Source organism: Phasianus colchicus, chromosome 3 (genome assembly GCF_987193195.1).
Source record: "Phasianus colchicus chromosome 3, bPhaCol1.hap1.1, whole genome shotgun sequence".
NCBI classification, from domain to species: domain Eukaryota; kingdom Metazoa; phylum Chordata; class Aves; order Galliformes; family Phasianidae; genus Phasianus; species Phasianus colchicus.
The window spans coordinates 30949024-30971850 of NC_143438.1; the positions used below are offsets into that span (position 1 = coordinate 30949024).

Consider the following 22827-nt stretch of genomic DNA (forward strand, 5'->3'; position numbering starts at 1 on the left):
ATTTTGTCAGTGGATGGTGGGGTAGGAAAGAGGAAATGGTGAAAGGGTGAAATATCTAGAGAAGAAAAGCTATTTCCGTGGCTGGAAGAGAAAGACTACAATGTGAATTTCTGTTAAATGGAAACAAAACACAAATCCACGTTGTTTAAAGCAGGTCAGTTGCTAAAATCTCCGTGACTCAAAGTTTCAAAACTTTGGGTTACTAAAGTAAGCTACTGTACAATATTTTTAATTAGAATAAGAAATATATTTGGAATCTCCAGAGAATGGTAGTTTAGCCACTACAATTTTTAATAGTGAGAAGTACAACACAACCTGTCTGTTTCAGTCTGCCTGTATCTTGTCAACCTAAATTACAGGCAAAGATGTCAAACCTTGCAGCTTGTTCTCTCTTTCCTTTGCTTTGTTCTAATTTACTCTTCCCCCAGAAACATACAGAGGGAGGTGTTTCGCCCTGGATACCTCTCCTCTGGAATGGGATGGTTTTGTGTTCCAGCACTTCAAGAAGATTCTAGGTAATCATTCCCATTTCAGTAGACAGCTCAAATTGCAGTGGTATGTTCAGCTGAAAAAACAGATACATCTCTCCTACATGACAGATGGGGGAGAGGCAAGCACTGCTGCCCTTGCTAGTGCTGGAACAGTTCTCTCACTGAGGAGTCCTGGGGGGCTAGAAAGACCCTTAAATTTTATTTTCTGCAGTTAAGAGACTTAGCATCTGCATTATGCAAGAGCTGTTCAGCTGTGTCAGGTTGAAGGGCAGAGATAATGAACAAGACTTTGATGGTAGGTGAAGAACATAAAACTTGCTTACTGACCTTGTGAACTTACACAGGAAACATAACGTGCCCTCGAGGTCTATTGTTTATAATAGGCTCAAAATTGCATGAGAGAGACAAGCTTTCCAGATCTCTGTCCCTTTAGGGTAAGCATCCATTCCTAAACTGTGTATACCAGTGACAATTTCAGCATCTTCTTAGCTCCCTTGCACCAAATCTATCTTTCTATCCACAGCAGTAGGCCCCTAGGCATAGCACACCCCATGCCCACACCACAGCTCAGTACTGACACAGGACTCGCAGGGAGTATGCCAAGAATAGTAGGTGAATTCCTAATAAATGTGGTCTAGCATTACAATTAACAACGAGGATCTAGAGACGAGGCACCCACATAAATGAAGATCATCCCAAATTGGGCCTCCTGATCTCAGCAGAGAAGGCCACATGCCTCCAAAGCCAAAAAGCCACAGCTGGGTATTCCCATCCCTTCTGCAAGTAAGGAAGAAGGTAGGAAGGATGTATCTTCACTTCATCAGGCTTGCAGGGGTAACCACATCACTCATCCAGCAATAACAGGACACATGCAGTTATTTACACACTGTACCACAATATCTCTGAAGCAAAAGGCATGTCCCCACAACACCTGTGTGATACTGTAAACTAGGACCTATCCATGTAGTGAAAGCAACATCCACAGCAGTATTTTAATGCGTACAGTTGTGTAAGATGTACTGCTGTGCTTTTCATAGGCTTTACGTGTAGTTTCTAGAAGTTGGCAAAAATGGCTTTTGACAGCAGCACAGCTATCTGGCATTAGAGCTGTTTGCAAGCAGGACAGTTTGGAGAAAGTTGAGGATCTTATTGTGGTCCTTCAAGTAATCTGCTGGAAATCTGAGGTGAAAGACCTAGAACCATTTTGATTTCAGTGGGACAGCATATCTCCTTTGCTTTTAAGTAAAAATACAGATCACATACTTCTGGAAAAAGAAGTTAATAATCAACATGTTACAGACTATTTTGCCTCAAACTGAAGCACAGCACTATGTTAATGAAATACGGAAGTGCATGTACACGTCTTTGAGTTGGCTGTTGGATAAGCCTGAAAGAAACCTGTGTTGAGAAGAATAAACTTTCCAGAAAACTACCAAAAGCAAATCTATGATCGTAGTAGGAATCTACATTAAAGGGTCAAAAGAGGCTGGTGAAACCAGTGCAGCAAGGTGTAAAGATATTCAGGTAGAAGAGAGAAATGAAAAGTCATCCAGCAATAAGGAACCCCATTCAAAATCTCAGCCTTCTTGATGTGGACTGATTTTCTGAGATGCTGAGCTGAGTTTGACAGGTGCTCAGGACCACTGAAAATCAAGCAAACTTACTTAATTCCTCTGCATTATCCAATACGCTGCATAGCATCACATTCATTCCAGCTGCAGACAAATTATTGAAAACTTTCACATTTTTTCTGGCCGCAAACTATAATTATTTACCATAGGTGTGGCCTCTGTGAAATCCATCAGAAGGTCACCTGGCTCCAGAGCAAAAGTACTTCCAGCATCTGTGGAACTCTAAAATGAAGGAGAAACTCAGCTTTGAAAAAGCATTTAGTTTCTGTAATCCTATGGTGGGACTGTTTTGTTTCATTTTGGTTTTAATTCTTTAAAGCATAGATTGCCAAATGGATTTCAAATTGCACACATTTTTTAAAAATATGGCTACTCAGGAGAGACAGACAAATAAAACCATGCAAATTTGAGATCAAGTTAAACAATTTAATCCTGATCTACTAACTCCAAAGTTGTTGAAAACCTATTATTGATTTCAGTTGGGTCTTCAAGCAGGCTCTGAACATTTTCTGGCAGTTGCATTTACAACATAGGTTAAACATGTTGCCACTACTAAGCACTGAAAACTACTCTGAAATGTAGAATTACTTCATCTAAGAAAAATATTACTTGCAACGTCCTCCCAGCCTTCCTAAATATTCTCCAGTTGACATAAGCTCATCTCTTTGCACCTTACCTTGCCACCAGGCGAAAGCTGTGTTTGTCCTTCTGATGTCTGTGGTGTGCACATTTTCTGTGACCCAGGAGATGCTGAAGACACAGATGTTGATGCTGCTGCTGCTGCTAGTGCTGGAGGAAGGTCATCTTCATCACTGCAGTTGAGAAAAACAGACAGATCTTCTCATTAGAAAATATGGCTTGACTTTTAACTGTACCTGTTCTGGAAGAGGCACTGGAAGTTCTCTTACATCTGTAATGCAGTATTTATAGCTAAATTTGCAACTGAATTAAATTTATTAAGCTTTAAAGATTCCTTGAAAGTCAGTTGGCTAGTCAACTCTCATCTACAAATGGAAATCTAATAGTTCTGATATGTAAGCAGCGTTTCTATGGAGCATGTTTATATGAATACATGAACTTATTTGATATTACTCTACTTTAATGTTGATATTCTCTTCTACAGAGGCTGGCTTTATTGATAATAACAGATCTGGTTAGATCTATCCACGAGACCAACTGCTTTATTGGCTTAAGTATAAGGGGAATTTGGCACTCATTGCACAGTTAGTCCATAATATTATTTTCAAACTGACTTTAAAAGGATTTTGATCAACTCTAGAAAGGTACTTTGTAGAAAAATTCTTGTAAGGATATGTTTTTTTTCTGTCCCATTTATTCAGTTTACGAAGAAAAGATTTTATTTAAAACCACACTGCACACTTCCCTTGGGCTCAGCAAGCTGATCTCCTTCCATCTCACCTAACATCACCACTAAATGAGAGACAGTAGAGAATATATTACTTTCATTTACTTTTGTAGAGTCCCATTGGCTACAAATCATTGGTACCAGTTGGCCGAGGGTCAGAATTTTTCCAATTGCTAATTGGAATTGCACAGAAATAAGCAGTTACAATCTGGCCTACAGAACCTTTAGTAGTGGGAATGACATGTGAAAAGGAAAGACTACAGTTTGACAGTTTAAAGCATGGGGAAAAATGATTTCTTTTCTGCTCAGAAGATGGCATAAATTTTAACTACCAAATAAGTAGTCTCAGTGCACAGAACCCTGCCATGCCAGTTTGACAGACATTTGCAGAACACAACTGTACTTGGTTTAGTCTTACCTGAAGTCAGCATGACTATGCAAAACAATATTTCAAAACTACATTACATACAGAGTATCTAGCCCTGTGATGGATTGTTTGGCTGACAAAAAAATGTTTTGTTTTTTTTTTTATTAGGGTATAATGGTATGGCCATTAATATTATCTTTTTCATAATTCATTTTTTATTTCTTCTGGGAAAGGCTAGAATTTATCACCAGAGCATATACAATACATTGTTTGCATTCTGGAAAGAGAAGGCAAAATCTGTTGGACCTACTAAGTATGCATTTTCTTAACAATCCAAATTTTGGTTGTTGACCTAGTTAATCTCTCTTTCAGAAACATGTAGCTGACATTTTCTCAGCTCTTGCTCCCTACTCTCAGTAGGAACACACTGGCACCTTCTCCATCCTTGCTGGGTAAAGCTGTTCTGTTGCATATAAGGAAGCGGAAAATTGTCGAGAACTTGCCAGTTAGAACGGCTTCTTCAGATCTGCAACCAAAATGTTAGGCTTTAGTCTTATCAGTTACCAAGCTATCAGCATGCTAGCTAAAAGTTTGAGCATGGTCTTCTTCATTGCCTACCCTGACATATCTATTTTCATTATTCTATGTCCAATTACCAACATTTAACCTCTTTTAGCGGTCACTTTCTATTTACAGGTAAATACAGCTTTTCCAGTCCCACCCTACTCTAGAGATTTTTTTTTTTTTCTCAGACAGTTAATCACTGATTTCTAACTGTCTTGCTAGTCTCAAAACTAGCTTATCCTACTATTTTACTTTATTAGTCCCATGGGAAATCTTCTGTTTTTGCATACATACTGTCACTGAAGTATCCTGTACTCAAAATTGTCTATGTGGCATAATCTTGCTCTTCTTTTTTTTTGGCATCTAGTAGTACTGGAGAATCAAGTTTAACAATTCCTGTAGGTTAAAGCTCAAATCAAAGAATCTCCAAGTATGCATACAAAACCTGTGACTATGCCTGCAATAGGTCATAGTTTTATAAAACTATAATGACTGCACATTAGCGTGCTCAAAGAGGAGCATCAGCTATCATGCTCTGTTCATTATCTGCCATGTGCACAACATAGCATAATCGATCCTCTCAGTGTCACAGACATTTCTGTTACTATGTAGAAATCTCTGCATTATATAAAAATCCAATAAATCAGAAGCATCTTGAATATGTAGGGTACTTCCTTCTCCTGGCTTTAGAAAAAAGGGGTAGTAGAAATGGTATATCATCCAAGAAAAAGCCTACTGGTGCTTGAGGTCTACTGGGCATAGTGAGTAAGCAGGCTTTCAGGCCTTGAGAAACCACTCCTAGGAAACGCTATCAAGTTACCTGTCATGATTACCTTTAGAATTAGCAGACAGGATGGGAATCTGAGTTCTCTTCCCAGCCTGAGTGGTCAATTCCCATCTCAGGTCTCATTTTCAAACCATACTGGCTGATGTATAGTAAAAGAGCCTTTGTCATGGTCTGCTTGCCAAGCTGTGGCTGCATTCCCATATGTTAGCCTTGGTTTCTTGAACAAGTAAAGATTTGGCTAGATGCTTCTTTACCTCCTACCTTCAATTTGATTCATTCTTCTGTTTCTTCTCCTAAATAATTTTTCAGTTTTAGTGACGTAGATCGTTATTTTTGCTCCATATCAAAAGCCAGCATTATTGACCATGAGACAGAAAATAATTACATATTGACATTTACCAGAAACCTTTTGGATGGGAGGAAATCTTGCTGATTGTGCTATCTATTTAGTGGCACTAGAATGTTCAATTACTATACGTACTAACAGTTCCACAGAGAAAACATATATAACTTTTATCTTCATTCTTGTATTAGTAAATTTATGCTGATACTCTTTTTTTTTTTTCCCTTCATTTTCTACTCTGTTCAATCCTCTAGTTTCTGATGACCTGATCCATCTGATGGTTTTGATGGTTCACGTGAAGGACAATTCAACACACTAATTTCCACGTTTATCTCTAGACTAAAATTAGATGAATTGGGTGTAAATGGGATGCCAAATCTCTGTAGGCACAGATCACTCCTGCCAGGAATAAGAGACCGGACTTAGCTGCCATAGCTGTAGCACGCTCAATAATTTCTGCATGTGACAAAATTACAGAGACAGAGAGAGCGGGAATGGCTGAACACAGCTTGAACACCCAGCAGCTAAGGACTGTTTCCCTCATTTTGCAAATGGGATTGTAATGAAGCAGATAGAGCAGCTTTCTCCAACTCACACCAGGTCTTTGACATTTCATGTGGAAAAGAGATTTTTAATTTCTCATCAATAAGCTACAAAAAAAGCGAAGGGGCTGCACTTCAGAAGTTAGTAACTGCAGAGAGATGGCAAATTCACTAAGTATTAAAAGCTTTAAGATTCTCAGAGATGAAAGGAACAGTATCAGCCTAAGATTATTATCATGTAATTGCACTCATGCCTTTCAGAAAGCATAGCTAGAGCAATAATTAACAACTCCTTCTTTTACAGCTGTAGCAGGCAAAAACATGAAGATAGTGTTATATGGTACTCACAAGCTGTACTGTCTTGTTAACTTCCTCACACGAGAAACTTTAATTTCCTGCTTTTCTGTAGGGCCAGATGATGGCGTAGTTTCAGGTCGCACTGGAGCTGGACTTCTAAAAATAACAAGAAAAATATATGTGACACAGTCTTTATTTAAACTACTTCAGGCATGTTAACAAAGTTCTAACTCATCAACACGTGTTTATCTTGCAAATTGGCAAGTGCTCATTGAAGTTCATCCTTTCGTTCCATTTATAGTCCACAGGCCAGTGTGCATGAACAGAAAAGGACATGTGAATCCACTCTCCTGTGCACTGCATGCCTTTTATAAAAGTTGTGGCTGATTAAAAATACAGAATCTATGTAAAAGCCCATGTGGAAGCGTTGCTGTTTCCAAAAGACAACATTTCAGTAATGGCCCAGCTATTCAGTCATGTCAGAAATATTTTTACCCAAAAAGCTTTTAACAAAAATTAATTTTATGGACTGCAAAACCTGTTCTGCTCAAAATTGAAGGATAATGTTTAATTTTAGGTAAAAACTGTATCAAAAAGAACAGATCAAGGGAAATGAACTAATGGATTTGATCCAAAAGAATATACTTATTAGAAATAAATGCAAAACTGAAATATGTTTCAGATGCTCACGAATATGAAACATAACTGCAGAGCTCCAGCAAAGATCACAAATGGGAATGAGGAGACCCATGTAAAAGGATCTGCTCCTCAACCATTTATTCTTAGAGTTGACTAAGACTCGGATACAAGATTTTCATGACCTTGGAAAGAAACATTTTCAGTCATGAACTTAAGTGACACGAAGAGAAATGAATTATTTTAAATACTACTTTTATGTGAAGCAACACATTATGATTAAATATACTGCATGTGTATTAGAAATGCTATAAACATAATAAATATGCCAAATATTGAAGGAGTAAATTCAAAATCTTGATTAACAAATAATGTGTGGGCTATTTTCTGCAATCTAATCTGAAGTCAGATACTATATTAAGTACCTAAGTAGCCTTATTGATTGCCAATGGGACTACTCATGCACTGAGGGACATACCACAACTGGCAGAAGTGATTCAACCTTGTCTCTAAAATTATGTGCTTGGGTTAAATTTTTTGAGTCCACTTGCAAATCTGTCTTCTAAAGTCATAATAAGATAAGCACATAATCTCCAAAATTGCAGTTCCCTCTGATGCTGATGCGGGCTTAAAATGTATTAATTATCTGATAACTTCTGAACCTGCTGTACGGCTACAACTGAGCATATTAGGAAGGCATAGCCTTCAGACTATATTTTCAGGTTTCCTGTATGTTTCTTTGTCACTGCATACATACCATAAGATGAAAGAATTCTGCAAGAGTACTAAGGACAAGCAAATGATAGACAAGATGCAACTAGTTCCACTTCTTGTGCAAAAACTTTGGTTAAGTGTTTTCCTGCTTTTTGATCCCATTAATTTCAAGAAGCCAGTACAGATTGCGACATAATTCGGATCTCATTAGAAACATAGAATCCTAAGAGTTGGAAGGGGCCTCTGAAGGCCGTCCAGTCTAACCCGCCTGCAACAAACAGGGACACCACAGCTAGATGAGGAGATGTCCTGGACCTGATCCTGCCTCACCTTGAAAGTGTCCAGGGATGGGGCATCAACCACATCTCTGGGCAACTTGTTCCAATGCCTCACCACCCTCACTGTAAAAGATTTTTTTCTTCTATCTAACCTAAATGTACCCTCTTTGAGCTCATTCCCTCCCACTTTCAGGGTCAGATTAATGAAGAACAATCCAGCCTAATTTTCAGGCTCCTTACTGAGTTTCCAAGGCTGGCAGTTAAGAAGAGAAAAGAGCCCAAACCACCTTTTCTTAAAAATCTTTAGGTCAGTACATCTGATCTGCAAATCCATGAATCAACATCACGATGGAAGCCCCTAACAACATTTTCAAGGCTTTCGGAATGGATGATTGCTCTAGTCAGACTGCTCCTTAGACAGTTTGTGCTAAATCAAAAGTAGCTTCTGACAACTGAAAAAAATGTAAGCTAGTGTTATCCAAAGTGATTTTCAGTTCAAGTTTTGACATAAGTAGGATAAAAATGTGAAGACCTTTTTAATGACTGGATCTGATGGTCAAATCTTCAAGGGGTGTGAATGTGTATAATTCCATTATTTTCAGCTCACAAGTTCAGAAACATATCAGATAAAATTCGTGCCCTGAGTGCCCAGTTCCTACAATTCTCTGATACCTACCCACGCTGAGAGTTTCAAAAGCTACACCTCTCCCACCAACTGAAGGGAGCAGGAGCAAAAACAATGGTATCAACTACGCTGAAAAAGGTGCTTAAAAATTATAATGAGCAATGCACTCATCCTATCAAGGGACTCAGGAAACAGCACAGCAACAAATCTATTTCTAGTTCATTGCCTCTCCAAATTTCTGAAGATAGCATTATAACCTGTGATGAAAGTAAATCAGATATTTTAATAGAAATGAAAAAATGATCATTTCAGTCAGAAAAGTTCATTTTACAAAGTCTGTATACCTCCTTTGATTCCATGGGATTACAATCTTTAAAAAGAAAAGGAGGTGGGACTTTTGAAACAGTTATCTTAGCTCACAACTTATGCTTTTTTTTAAAAAAAAAAAAACAACCACATTGTGCCATTTTGTAGCTCAAGCAGTTTATAATCACTACACAAAAAAAAAAAAAAAAAAAAAAACAGAAAGGAAACTAATTTAAATATGCAAAAAGTTCGGATATTTTAAGTCTGACTTTCCCTTATAAAAAGGTTCCCATGAAAAATTTCACTCAGCTGTGATTAAAGGTGATGAAGAACCAAGTGACCTATTCTCTAATCCAAAATCTTCTTATCTCCCTTTGAATGCTGTACATGTTTGAGTGAACAATTAAAGAAAAAGCCAAGACGCAGCACCACAGGACACACCTTCTTTACAGGTGATTGCAACTGCTCAGATAAACTTTACTTGTCTTTTGTATCACACCACTGAAGCATCCCACTCACTTATCCTGCAAAAACCATGCAATTTTAAGAGAAAAAACCTCTCTATCATTGTAAAATCTTGACGTCATTTTCTGTTTGAGGCTGGGTGCAGTGACTATCTGCTGATGATATTTATCAGGCCCCTGATAGAGACCTAAGTACCACTTAATGGCACGTTTCCAGCAGCTGCAGGTTAGCTGGTGCATAAACTGATGTGACCTTGGAACAAAAAGCAGCAGTGGCAATGCCTCTATACGAGGAGGCTGGCTGAACCTATTCTACCATGAGCACAAGATGTAATGTTAGACTGCTTCTACCTACTGCAGAGATTGATTCTCACCCTCATTAAAACCTTGCTAGTGTAGTCCTTCCAACACCAGCCTAAAATATCCCTGACAACTCCTTTTTCATCTCCACTGTACACTCTCCCCAAGTGCACTTCCTCAATTCTAAACCATTGCTACCCTGACTTCATACACCAGATGCAAGAAGTGCTGAGCTTGATCAGCTTGGAGCCTCATCTATCTCACTGGTATTCCTGAAAAAGAAGCAACTTTAAAGAAGATTGGCTTCTATTGTTACCTTTTGAATTCTACCACCAGAATCTATTACCTTAAATGAAAATGTAGGCTTTTTGAAGAGAAACCTTGCCATAATTTTGCCTCTTTAAAGAGAGTCATTAAGTGCTATATGACCATTTGTAGTGTATGGCCCCATGTGCAGTAAATTCTGTAAGCCTGAACTAAACCTGAAATGTTGGAGTTCAAGATGACACAGACTTCAAAGAAAAAAAAAAAAAAGTGCAGTATATTATAATTCCTTTATAAAGTTCAGTTTCAGTGTCATTAATTCATAAGTATCCTTTTCTCTTGTAACAGTATCTAACCACCCCAGCACAAAAATGAAAGCACTGAACTAAGATGGAGTTACTAACAACTTGGCACCTCACACAGAAACATGTCACCTCCTGGTGAGAATGACACTAACAGGACTGATGTCAGCATGCAGCAGTAGCTACCTCTGCACCGAAAGCCCCAGCACAGCATGCCTTGCTGAGCCAAATAAGTCCTAAAGAAAGACCCCCAAAACAAAGCTGCTGAGAAAATCAAAAAAGCAGATTTCAACAAAGCCACAAAAATCAAAATTGCTAAGACAAGAGGCAGAGGTTAACAGTTCCATGGTTTACAAGGATACAGCCACCTGCATAAAAGTTGACTTGTATTTGCATGTTAGTTTATGGGAAAAATAAAACACTGGTTGATTTTTGCCTTCACAGATTCCTTTGAGTGGTAACATCATTGTGAAATCTTGAGGAGAAAAAAGAAGGAAAAATGAAATGAGGAAAACTATTTGATAGATGCCTTCTCTTATGTATCAGTGACATAGCCTAAAAGGTGAAACTTACACACATAAACAAATCTTTTATTAGTCTGCACTCTAAGGGTTTCACACAGTTGTTTCTTTTCCAAAGCTGTGGCCATCTGAAGCTAAGAAACAATAACATGTGTCCCTTCACTCTGACAGGCCAGCTTTTTCCAGAAGAAATGTTTAGCCCCCAAGAAGATTATCTGGACATTTGAAAGCTATTGCCAGCATCACATTTTCAGAATAAAGTTGTGGGGTTTTTTTTATTCTTATACCTTGACTGGGGTATTTCACCAATTTTGCCTCAGCTGGAATGTCTGAGTGCTACTCCTTTCTCTGCAGTTCTGAGATAAAGAATGTAATTCATCACCATCTGACTTCAGGCAACAAGACACAGAGGTCTTTAACATCAGCAGTGAAGTCAAAATACATACGTAGGTGTCCTTTATGCAGTCATTAATGCAGACTGGCAGGGAAATGGTATGCAAGAGTTCAATTTGAATTATGAAATTGATGCAGAAATCACTGGTTGAGTATCCTTGTTCTGTCTTGTAAAACATCAGAGTAGCTGACCCATTAAAATGTCCACTGGAGTGAGACCAAGGTGATGTGCATTTAGCTATTTTGTTTGGGTTTGGTATAGCTGGTTGAAATTTATCAGTTGAAAATGACTTTTTTCTTTTTTTTTTTTTTTAAGATGGAGGCTTAATGAAAAATCAGCTTTGATTTTTTTTTAAGAAAAAGTCAACATATATATAACATGTTTAGTTTTCCAAAAACATTTCATAATACGTTTAGAAGGAGATATTTATTTATAATTAAAACAAAAACAACAACAACTCTGCCTCATTGAATTAAGTCTGTTGTGATTCTGTGAAAACAAAATCTGCTTGGACTCACTGAAGTCTATGTCAGGGAAGACCAAGCAAATAATTTTTTTTTATCATCTTCAAATCTGGCTTAAGTGTTCTTTTGTACACCTATTAGTTCAGGGAAATTAATTCCTTGACTTGACAGAATTTGCCCATAATGGTCCAGGTGATTTGCAAATTCTTAGCTTCCAAATGCCAACATGGACATCATCTTCTACAGCTCTCACTGGATGACCTAGAACTTCAGCTCTGTGATGCTTAGAAACTATCTACTTAGAAACTATCCATGGTCAAAGCCCTGGACTTACAGATCTGAAGTCATTTGACAGTTTTGTAAGATTTGTTATTAGATACAGTGACCAACAGAGTTCTGTGGACCACAACTTGTCTATGAAATTCCTAAATTAAATTTGGGTTTTAGGTCTTGAAGTATTTAATAGAAAGGGAAAACTAGAAAGGGAGAAGCACAAGAAGGCTCCAAATACCTGGTGTGACATATTGCCTTTGATGATACATTTATACATACAGTTTTATGTAAGAACTATCATCTTTTCAGTAAGAAAAGGTGTAGGATGTAGCCATCAAGCTGAAATGCAGCAAATCTCATAGCCTAGTGCACATCAGAAGCGTAAGCCATTGCAGAGAAATTTCATTCTGACAATTTGTATGAGCAAAGCTTACCCTGCTCTGAAGAATGCTTAAGACTACTTCTCTTCATTCATCTGTAGCTTGTACAATTTGATTTAATTTAATATTTTCCACCCTTCTTTTCTGGTGCGCAGCACCATCAAGCTGTGAGATAACATTTAATTTTACATTACATGTTGAGCAGCTTCTAATGTAATTAGTCTTAATGTAACAGTGTAATTTGGTTTTGGATTGAAAGATTTACAAAGAAAATTGGAATAAATGAATGCACAAAGCACCAGCTGGTGCTTATACCTACTCCCACAATCCTATGCAATCCTATGAAAGATGAGATAATTTGGATAACAAGGATCAACAAAGAGTGATGCAGCACTTGGCCTAAACAGAAAGAAATCCACAGGCAAATCCTGAACCATGTGGGATGTAAAGCATGCCAGAGCTGGTAACAATCCAAAAGCACGTTAAAAGGGAAAACAAACACTGCAGTCCATAAATGTACCACATGGAGCGCAGAAGCAAATCGCAACAGTGACAACGACTGTTGTCATTGATCAGAAAATGAAAGGACTTCAGATGAAGAAGGCTCTTTGCTGACAACTTAGGCACCTACCTCAGAAATACACAAACTTGCATTTAACTGTGTGATCAGCAATTTGCATGAGTAATTTGCTGCATAGTCTTCAACCTTACAGGATTTCAAAATTCAGCAATACAGAACCACAGCTGACCTGATCTTGTGGTGGTGATGGACCTGTTTTGAGCTGTTTTGAGCAGCTCTTGAAGACCTTCAACCATATCACCAGAAACAGAGATGTAACGTGTCTAAACTTTCCTGAACTACAAGTAACCATGAAGGAAAAGCACGTTATCAGCAAACCTTGTCACTGGGATTCATGTCTTACACATTTGATTTCAACTGCTTATCAAACTTTGCTCAACTTCAGGCGTCCTTGCTAACATTATCACTGGCATGACCCAAGATGAAAGTTAGGCTTGGCAAACAGGCTATGCATGATGAGAGTTGGTATTTTGATCTGTTCCAAAGTATCAGCAGTTCCTAACATCTGTACTAAATCAGCCTAATTCTCCACATGCTGAAATTCCTGAAGTGAGTGCACCAGAGTGATAGCAGGAATTATATTTAGCTATTTGAAGAAGAGAACAAAACAAGAGATACGTAGAGCTTTAAATTAAATATAGCCAATCTCAGCATATATGAATGTGCACATATACACTCACACATACACACTATAGGTGTATCCAGGTGGTCATAGCCAGAGAGAAAATAGATACTTAAAAGAGTTTTTGGGAGAGGTTCACACACAGGCATTGGGGAAGTTGTATGGATTGTTCTTCTGTCTGGCAAAACAATGAACAAGGGCAGGAATCATGAAAGGAATTCTCCTGATGAGGTTCTGTGGGTAGTCATATGTTTATTGCATTTAACAGATCAAGTAGGCTGGCAATTAAGCAGAAATTTTATCAAAAGGAAGTTCAGGACGTTATCTGTTTAGCAGCCCATCCTTTCAGTATGAAGTAGGTGAGGTTTATAAAAAGGTGAAGAGTCGACTGTGTGATTCACATTCTCTTGATAATGTTGCAGGTGAGAAATCTCACAAGATGGGACAAGCTCTGATCAAGAGGAAACAGTGACCAGAGATAGCAATCAAGTGAGTGACAACAATTTTTATATATATATACATATATATATTATATATATATATATTTATATTTATATACATACGTTATGCAAACTTTTTGGCAGACAGCCTGAACCCTGATCAGTCAAGGCTAAAAGAATCAAATAATAAAATCCAATTGGAGGAAGGTGATAAGAGCCTAGCCAAAACTATATATAAGAACCTGCAGTAATCTCTGACCTGAATTACATTAGATATCAGGAAATTCTCCCTGAGCTCTTCTTCAATCTGGACACTCAGTTAGGTGGCTGAGTGCAGGGAATTTTCCAACAGAAAGGCAGTACCTTTGATACTTCCTCAAAATCCCTTCTGGCCCAGTCAATAACATGACAGATCCTCCTCTCATGACGCTAAAGAAGAAAATGTTCTGTCAGAAAGACTTTTCTAGCTCTCGTGGAAGACAAATTCCTCTTGTTGTACATAAAAGGGACTGACAAGATCTTTGCTTCCCTTCACCTGGGGAGCTGCACACTGGGCCCTTCCCGTAGGGTGTTGTTCTCTCAACAACTTTTCCAAATTGCTGAATTTCTAAGAGCATACAAAATTCATCACTACTGAGGCTGTGAGCTACCACAGCTTCTTCTTAGCCTTTAGTAAATGAAGCCGGAGGAAGCACTAATTTGCAACCTCCCATCAAATTTGCTTCAGACTTGAAGGAGTAAAATGAGATTGTACTTAACTCTCATATACAGGACATCCCAAAAGAAGAACTGTTAAAAAAAACAAAACAAACAAACAAACAACAACAACAAAAAACAAAAAAAAAAAAACCAAGCAAACAACTGCAAAATGACTGGCACAGCTAATTCCATACTAGACCAGTGTTCACACAAGCACGTTTTTGCTACCTGCCGTAAGAAAGCCTTCCTCACTATGCAAGGTGGTAATTGCAAGCTAGCTTTATTTCTTCCTGAATTGATATAGGCAGTAAATAAATAAAATATGCAGGGGCATAAATAAATAACCTGTTTTTCACTTATTTCTTCTTTTATATAAGACAGCATTATGCTCTGTGTTCCCCAAATTTCTTATGCTCCAGCTGTAGCTGAGCTGTATTTCACTTTATGTATTATTTGGGTGTTGATGAAACCACGTGCTTTTTAGTCTGTTGCAACAGACCTGTAACAAGGACAATTCTAACTTTTCTTAGTAGGATTTCTATGTCTTATCAAGATAACTCAGGGCTCCCCTATTTAGTCTGCTTTTGAAATTCCTCTCGTATTCATCGTTCTCATTTGACGTTTTTCAACCGAGGGTTCTGTCATGTGCAGCATGGATGGATCCAGCTGAAGCACTGGCACTGTCCAGATCTGCTGCCCTGCTAGAGGTTATCAGCAAAGCAAAAAGCAGCAGAATCAGCAAAGGAGATGCATGACTATGTTTCAATTCATAGTGCGCTATTTTGACCTTAATTGCAGAATAAAGAGGGCATAAGCTTGGACACTGTAGCATGTCATGTATTGGGTTGACTGAGTCACCAGCTTTTCCCTCACTGAATGGGAACCAGCAACTAGAAGAGGTTAGGGGAAAAAAAAAAAAATCATTTCCAGAGGAGAGAGCCATAAAAACGAGTAGCTTCCAAAAGTAGGAAGGAGAAAGGACTGTACCTTCCTGTGGGCCCACATCTTCCTGAACCTTAATCTGATGTCTACATGTTGGGTATTACAAGGAAAATCGGGAGATACATGTTCTACTTCCAACCTGTGCATCTACTGACAGAATGAATTTCATAAGCCTTGTCCTCCTGAAACTGGTAAAACTACTGCAATTTCAACATCAGACATGTTTCTTTTTCTGCCCATATGTGACGACCTTGGTATGGAAGGATATGCAGTTTGCCAACAGACACAGAACAAGGGTGAATAAGATAAGGGTGAAACAGATACAGGATGGCTTAGCATAAGCACAACATTTTACACCATTCTGAGGCAATGCCCAACAAAATGACTGGAGACCTGCTTGTAGCAAAAATGGTTATTCCACCCATATATATGAGTAATTGCTAGATGAACCAGAACTAATTCCATGAAGAGCTATAGCAATTGTTACTCAAATTGAGTTTGCCATGGCAGATGCTAAAATAATTGCTCAGGGGGATTGCAGGCCATATTTAAGCAGTTAAATCATTACAAGTGTAATCTTCAGACTGGCAATGGATGAGAGAACAAGGTGGTAGCAAAGAGAGCATCATTTTTTAATCAAACAAACACTACTGCCCTTCTTCCTCACGATCTATTTCCTTATCTGTATGAAGAACTCAACATTTTCACAGATGTTGTCTATAGGCACAGACACACACAAGAACGTCCTCAAGGGTACTTGCAAGAATAGAAATTATGTTTCCTGAAGAGGGCTGTTTCAGAAAGGATATTTGTATATTTCTCAACGAATGCAAAGAAAAACTCCTAGGTGACTTGTCTAGCTAGTATTAACTAACCCTTGACTGTACTCGCATGCAATTCTTAGCAAAGTCTCATTTTTGTCTATTCAAGTCTTCAAAATAGAGATTACATAGGACACTGGTGGCAAATAGGTCGCACACACTGGCTGTATGCAGGCATGTGTATGTCTTTGCAGAACAGGGAGCCAATTGAAGGAGAAAGAGAATTGGTTAGGCAATGTATTTTGTTTGCATTATTCTTCAGATTATGAATGCAGGCTGTTAAAATGAGTCTGTTTCTGAGCATTGATTACTTGTATATTTGTACCTTCAGAACAGAGGCACAAAGCAATAAAACAATACAGTTTCATTTGTCACAACTGACTGTGGAGGAAATAATGCTTGACATAAACTAGATACAAATATTAGACACGTCTACATCAGACTGCTGCATACTGAGACCTTCAGAGTTGTTGTTATGAGTTCATAAACTTGGATATATGCAAAAGAAAAAAGCAAAATGAGCTTTGTAGCCAGGTTGCCAACCTTCCTTACACTGAATAGTATATCACCTCACACAGCACACAGCTCATTTACAACTCAGCATGATGAAGAAGAGAATCTATCACAAAACGGGCAATAGAAAGGTCTTCCTCTTCTATGTTATGCAGAAGGTCACAAAGGTCAGTAAGGAAAACAAGTCTTTAATTGTCTTCCAAACCAGTTCCTCCCAAACTCCTTCTGGAACTGACAGCAATTCAGCAAAGGGTGTTCATGGCAAAGACAATGAGTGAAACTCATTTCTATTAAACAAAGAAACAAGTCACTGCGTAACATACACAAATCATTTTCTCATGGGTCCTAAGAAAATGTTGTAGTGGCCTAAAAATGGCGATGGTAGAGGAGAATGAGAGATTTGACATACCAACTAGACTTTGCAGACCCTTGGACAAACAGTTAGGAAAATCGCTGCCTGCCACGTTAGAAGGATTATCTCTGCAGGATGTCCTGAGATGAGAACTGGGATTCATAGCTCTACTGCAGACAATCCAGGGACTGCCACAGAAAGCAATATCATTCTTTCTTGTGCATCCTCCTGCCTCAGCACCACCAGCTATCCTCACCGTCCTTCTCTCTGTAGCTGTTTTCACTACACAAATGTAGCATCTCTGCTAGTACAAACTGATCAGAAAGCAATTTTTGAATGATATGTTTTTGGAAGAATTGCCAATTTATCACCTTCTAGGAAGGGTACACACTTGAAAAAAAAAGAGTTGGCACATTTTCACCATTATAGCTGTTTTGTTCTGAGTTAAAATAGCTTATTTTGTCAAACATAATTCATTAGCTCACTCACCCAGCCTTTCCTATAAGATGCTAGAATGCCTTTTAGTTGGAAGTCAACACTAGAAAGTCATACTTTTAAAAAATGAGATAACTAGTACTTGGAGATATATGGTACATATACATAAGCACATATATATAGCATCTGCATCAGCATAGTTCTTTGATTAACTGTGATGACTGCAAGGATAGAAATCCATACCTGACTCTAAAGATGTCCAAAGTGATGGCACTACCATACGTTTAAATGGGGGCAATTTCCAAGTACCTATGCTGTAACCGCCTCTAATCAACCGCTGAAAGACAGCATACTGTGCTATTCAAATAATATTTAAATGAAATCAATAAGCCCCCTCCATCCAAAGAAGAAAGACAGATATCCCCTACTAACAGAAAAAACGTAATATCCAAAGTAGTCACTCCTGCCTGGTAAGATAAGCAAATGAGTCACTATTTTGAAGGCTGTATACCTTTTTTTTTTTTCTTTTCCCAACTGTAATACCTGCAGAAGTCAGCAAGAAAAACAAACACAAAGATATTCCATCTTGCATGCTTAAAACTTCTCTAATCCAAAGCCTATAAACACTGACATTGTTGCATAAGCTTTTCCATATTTGGAAAAATCACTAGACTTGATTTTTTATTAACTTTGCTCTGATAATTGTTTAAATATTGATACTCATCTTGACTTTTAGAATTGAGATTTTATTGATTCTTCAGGTATATCTGATTCTTATGAACAAGATAAGGCCCTTTCTGTTAGACATCTTCTCCTTGGGTCATTGCTTGATGAACTTAGGAACTTTACACAGCAACTTGGGAATGAGTAAATGGACTTCTTGAGATAAAGTTTGGAAAATGGCTTACTAAATCATGTATTTATTTGTTTTCCCTACGGACAAGAAGCAACAGACCTTACATTAGGGTCCTGCAGGCTGGAGGTCTTACTGGGATTTACAAAAGAGGTCTCTTCTTTCACAGCCTGTTAAAAGAAGGAGTTAAAGTTTAGTACAACGTCCATACACTTAGGATTATATATGTTTACTGTAAAATATTCCTGTAGGTACCTCATAAAATTGCAATGACCAAATGCCTCTGCCCAGAATAAAGAGCATAAACATTTTTTAATCATCATCAAACACTGAGATTCACTGTGATGAGCTACAATGTACAATACCAAGAACAACAGTGATAGGAACAGACTGGGTAGGGATAAAGGAGGGGGAAGCAAAGGAAACAGATATTTATGTTTCCCTCAGAAAGCAGAAATAATAAAAATCAGTCCAGGCAAACATGCTGATATTTGAGTTGTTCTTTCAATTGGAGTAAAATAAATATTTACATAGTCTAATCAAAACCATGTCAACTCAACAGCTTTTCATTCAGTCGTTAGAAAAATATACTGAAAAAACGAGATCCCCTACAAATAATCACTCTGTACATGCAGTTCACAGAAAATCTCACCCATTACCGCTCTCTGCTAAATTACAGCATCCTCTGTCTCTCATATCATTTGTCTATAGAGTAGAAAATACTAACAGTGCAAAATTACTTACATGGAAATTGCTTGATTACCTAGGAAACGCCCACTTCGGGCAGGTGTTAGTACATTATACTCTTCAACTGAGACGCAGGATTCCACAATCCATGTGTAAATGCCCATTTCAGGGCAACACTGCACCCTTCTATAGAAAATACCGGCTGAAGACACAGGAGTATCTCCAGATCACTAATGGACTTGGCAGGCTCTGACTTTCCATTCTGGTAAATGGATAGATGGAGCTGATGCAGGTCTACAGCAGAGTGATTCTTCAGTGCTCAACATCTGAACCATAATAATTTGAGGGCACTGGTGGAGATCAAATTGCATTAAATGTGTCGGTCTCATTCTGCTCAATAAGGATGAGACAGATTCCTTCAAATCAGATCAAAGGATTTTACAGGCATATAAAAAAATTGTAAATTTGACAAGATGTTTCATTCAATGCAGATCGATACATTCCATTTCAGGGTGCTCATAAGAAAAAGAAAAAAAAAAGGAAATTAAGGCCTGAGTTTCTTTTACACCTTAGTAGTAAACTAAAAAATATCAGAAGTGATGCTCAGTGCTTGGGGAAATCACCCAAGTTTTAGGTTAGTTTCCCCTTTGTGTCAGAGTGAACAAGCCCCCATTGCCACTTGGCAGTTCACTATCAGAGCATCAGCCATGGTGGGCACACGTGGTGCACACTTGTACACAAAATTACCTATAAGGTCCATTAAACCTGGAAGCCTGGAAGAAAGTGAATTCATTCCTGGGGCTGCTCCAGCACAGGCAAATACCTGAGGTGATGAGCTAGGCAGTATTTTGACTTAAGGCTCTCCTCAACCCTTCCCTTTGGGTTGTTGCACCTTGTCTTAATACTGAAACCATCAATGACATAGTCAGCAGGTCTGTCCCTCTCCTGAGAGTCTGGTTTGCACAGAGGAAGCAACTCTATGGCTTGTTTACACAAAGGATAACAGGACCAGCAGTAGGCACTGCTTCAGCATGGCTAGAAGTTTCTTAAGTGCTCTGCAAATGCTCTAAATATTAAGGAGTCAGATAAAGGGGGGACACGATCAAACCTTCACCACCATTGTAGCACAGCCACCAAATGCTTTACAGCTGAAGTTTTCAGTGAATTAGCATCAGGCCATGAAAATAATTTCAGAACCAGCAGTGTTATTTATTAATTTTGAGAAATTTGAAATCATAATAAATTCATCTCAGTTCTAGAAACCTTATTTTTTTTTCTGTTGATTTTCTAGTAGCTCTGTCTAGCCCAGTATTTAGTCACAATCCAGTGCTTTCTTGAAAGGAAAAAACTTTTTTTTTTTTTTTTTTTTTTTTTTAGGAATTGAGAAAAAGCATTGAAAATCACTCTTTGTTGACACAGAAGAGCATTGAAGTAATTTTTCTTTGTTCTGCAGAAATCATAATGCTTTTTATAAAGCTGTTGGGTTTTTGAAAGCTGTAAGCATGAATCCACACATCAGAAACTTAATACACAGCGTCTTCTTTCACACTGATGTCTTAGCAACATTTTATTGTTAAGCCTGACAAGCTAGCTGTTTATGATGTGTCAAATTGGCTACCTTTTAAAACCGTAATTTTTACTTTATTCCAATTTTCACCAAATTAATTGAGCTGCATTTTGAGATGCACTTGAATACAACAATAAAAAGAGAACATGGGGGTGGAGGATGCAAGGCAGCGGCTGCGACCAAGATCGAAATGATTAAAATTCTGCCTACATAAACACCATAAGATCTCATTAGCCAGTTGAGAGGGCTTCATTGTATCATTCCCTAACAACTGCCCCTTGGTTTCTTATGTGTTCTGTGGCTACATTACCATCTTCTTTTGACTTCTCTGCAAAAGTAAGTTAAGCCTAATTCTCTAGAAGTAGTATACTCCTAAGCAGCATGATCAACACTCTGAGAAACATGCTTTGTATTAATTTTCTCCATTATTACTCATGCCTCAGAGAACAGAAGAGACTTGGGTACCTACAAATAAATGCTGTAGATTAGTGAGCAAGTAATCCCACTCTAAACTGTGGGGAGAAAGGGCGTACATGAAGAAATGGAGGTGCCTGCTGAGCCTCAGGTCATGCAGGCGTGCACTGGCAAGTACACATCAGTAAGGATGGGATAATTCTTCCCACCTCTACACCTCTTCTCCTTGCCTATGGATGAATGGACAGAGGAGAATGTTACACCTGTGAATATTTCTGCAAAGGTCCTCAGCTATCAGCACCTATGATTCCTTTGCTTTCCTTGCTTGCTTGTTGGGCTTTTCTTCTTGTTTTCAGAAGGAAGTGGGTAAGTCATCAGCTGACAGCTTCTTTTGTTTTTCCTTCTAATTAGGCAAATAACACTCAGTAACTGTGCAAAGACATCCTCAGCCTTATTGTAAAGATGTGTCCCATAATATAAAATGAGCATTACAATTGCACACACCACATACATACACTCAGAATAACCATATATATAGAATCAGATTCACTTGATAATTAGCCAAAGAGAAGCAAGCTGGCTTTTGTAGCTACCAGACTACAAAACAAAATTAAAGGTTGACCCATACAATCAATTCACACAGTATCATTCTCTTTTTCTCCTTTCTTATCTGTACTGGGCCTACAGCAAAAATATAGAAATAAAAAATCTTAATGTTCCACTTTCATATGCCATTAACTTTCTCAGTAGTGCCAGAAACAAAAGTAAAGCATTATTTTCTCATTCTAAAGACAGAAGACATGCATGAAGAAAAATGCCATTGTACAGACTCTTTTCATAGGCAACTGCTATGAAAATTTAGTATGAAAAGAAGAGAAAATCATTTGAGTAACAGCAAAAACATCTTGGGTATCTCTCTTTCATCACAAGGTAAATTGCTGTGGTTCTCTCATCCGATCCATAACAGGAATCACTTGAATCAGCAAAAAGGCTTCATAAAGAATCTGATCACTGCAGCCAAAAGTAAGAGTCAGGTTCTTGCTTAAGTAAGAAAAAGTTCTGAAAAGCTCTTATGATACACATAGCAATTTCACAAAGTTCTCACACAGAGGAAGTAACAACACATCTTTCATATGTTTGGAGATCTTCAAAGGTGAAAAAGCAATGGCTCTCAGGTCTGGAAATACTTGACAATGATTGCCCTTTCTGCCTGTGTAAGGATGCCTAAGAGGCCTGATGCATAACAGGTTTTTCAGCTCTTCATCAACATTTTTGTTATTTGCCAACCACACTGATTTTGGCTGATCTCATTAGATAATACAGGATAAACAACACATCAATGGGAAAAACATCCTGCCAAGGTGAACCTAACTTGGTGATTTAATATCTCAAACTTACCATTTCAGGCAGAAAAACATGATGATTAAGTCTCACAGGAATGGACTGCTGTTCCTTCCCCCAGAGCAGGGCTGAGAACCACACATTTCCTGGGCCATGGCTGGCCCCCAACACCTCACTGCAGTTAGCACCATTCATCTCATCACATACTGGCACTTACAGCGAGGAGACATAACTGACACACTGACAACGTGT

The 22827-nt window shown here is 38.2% G+C and overlaps 1 protein-coding gene across 3 annotated transcripts in view; it reads right to left on the minus strand.

Annotated features, from left to right (window-relative positions):
* The window catches only part of EPB41L4B (erythrocyte membrane protein band 4.1 like 4B), a 168637-nt gene that overhangs the window by 26684 nt on the left and 119126 nt on the right, over nt 1-22827 (minus strand). For all 3 annotated transcript variants that reach the window (XM_090137209.1, XM_031589147.2, XM_090137210.1), the window contains 4 exons: nt 18669-18736; nt 6440-6544; nt 2799-2934; nt 2267-2344 (listed from right to left, as the gene is read on the minus strand). In XM_090137209.1, coding sequence (XP_089993335.1) covers nt 2267-2344; nt 2799-2934; nt 6440-6544; nt 18669-18736 — 387 coding nt within the window. The remainder of the gene's footprint in view (nt 1-2266; nt 2345-2798; nt 2935-6439; nt 6545-18668; nt 18737-22827) is intronic.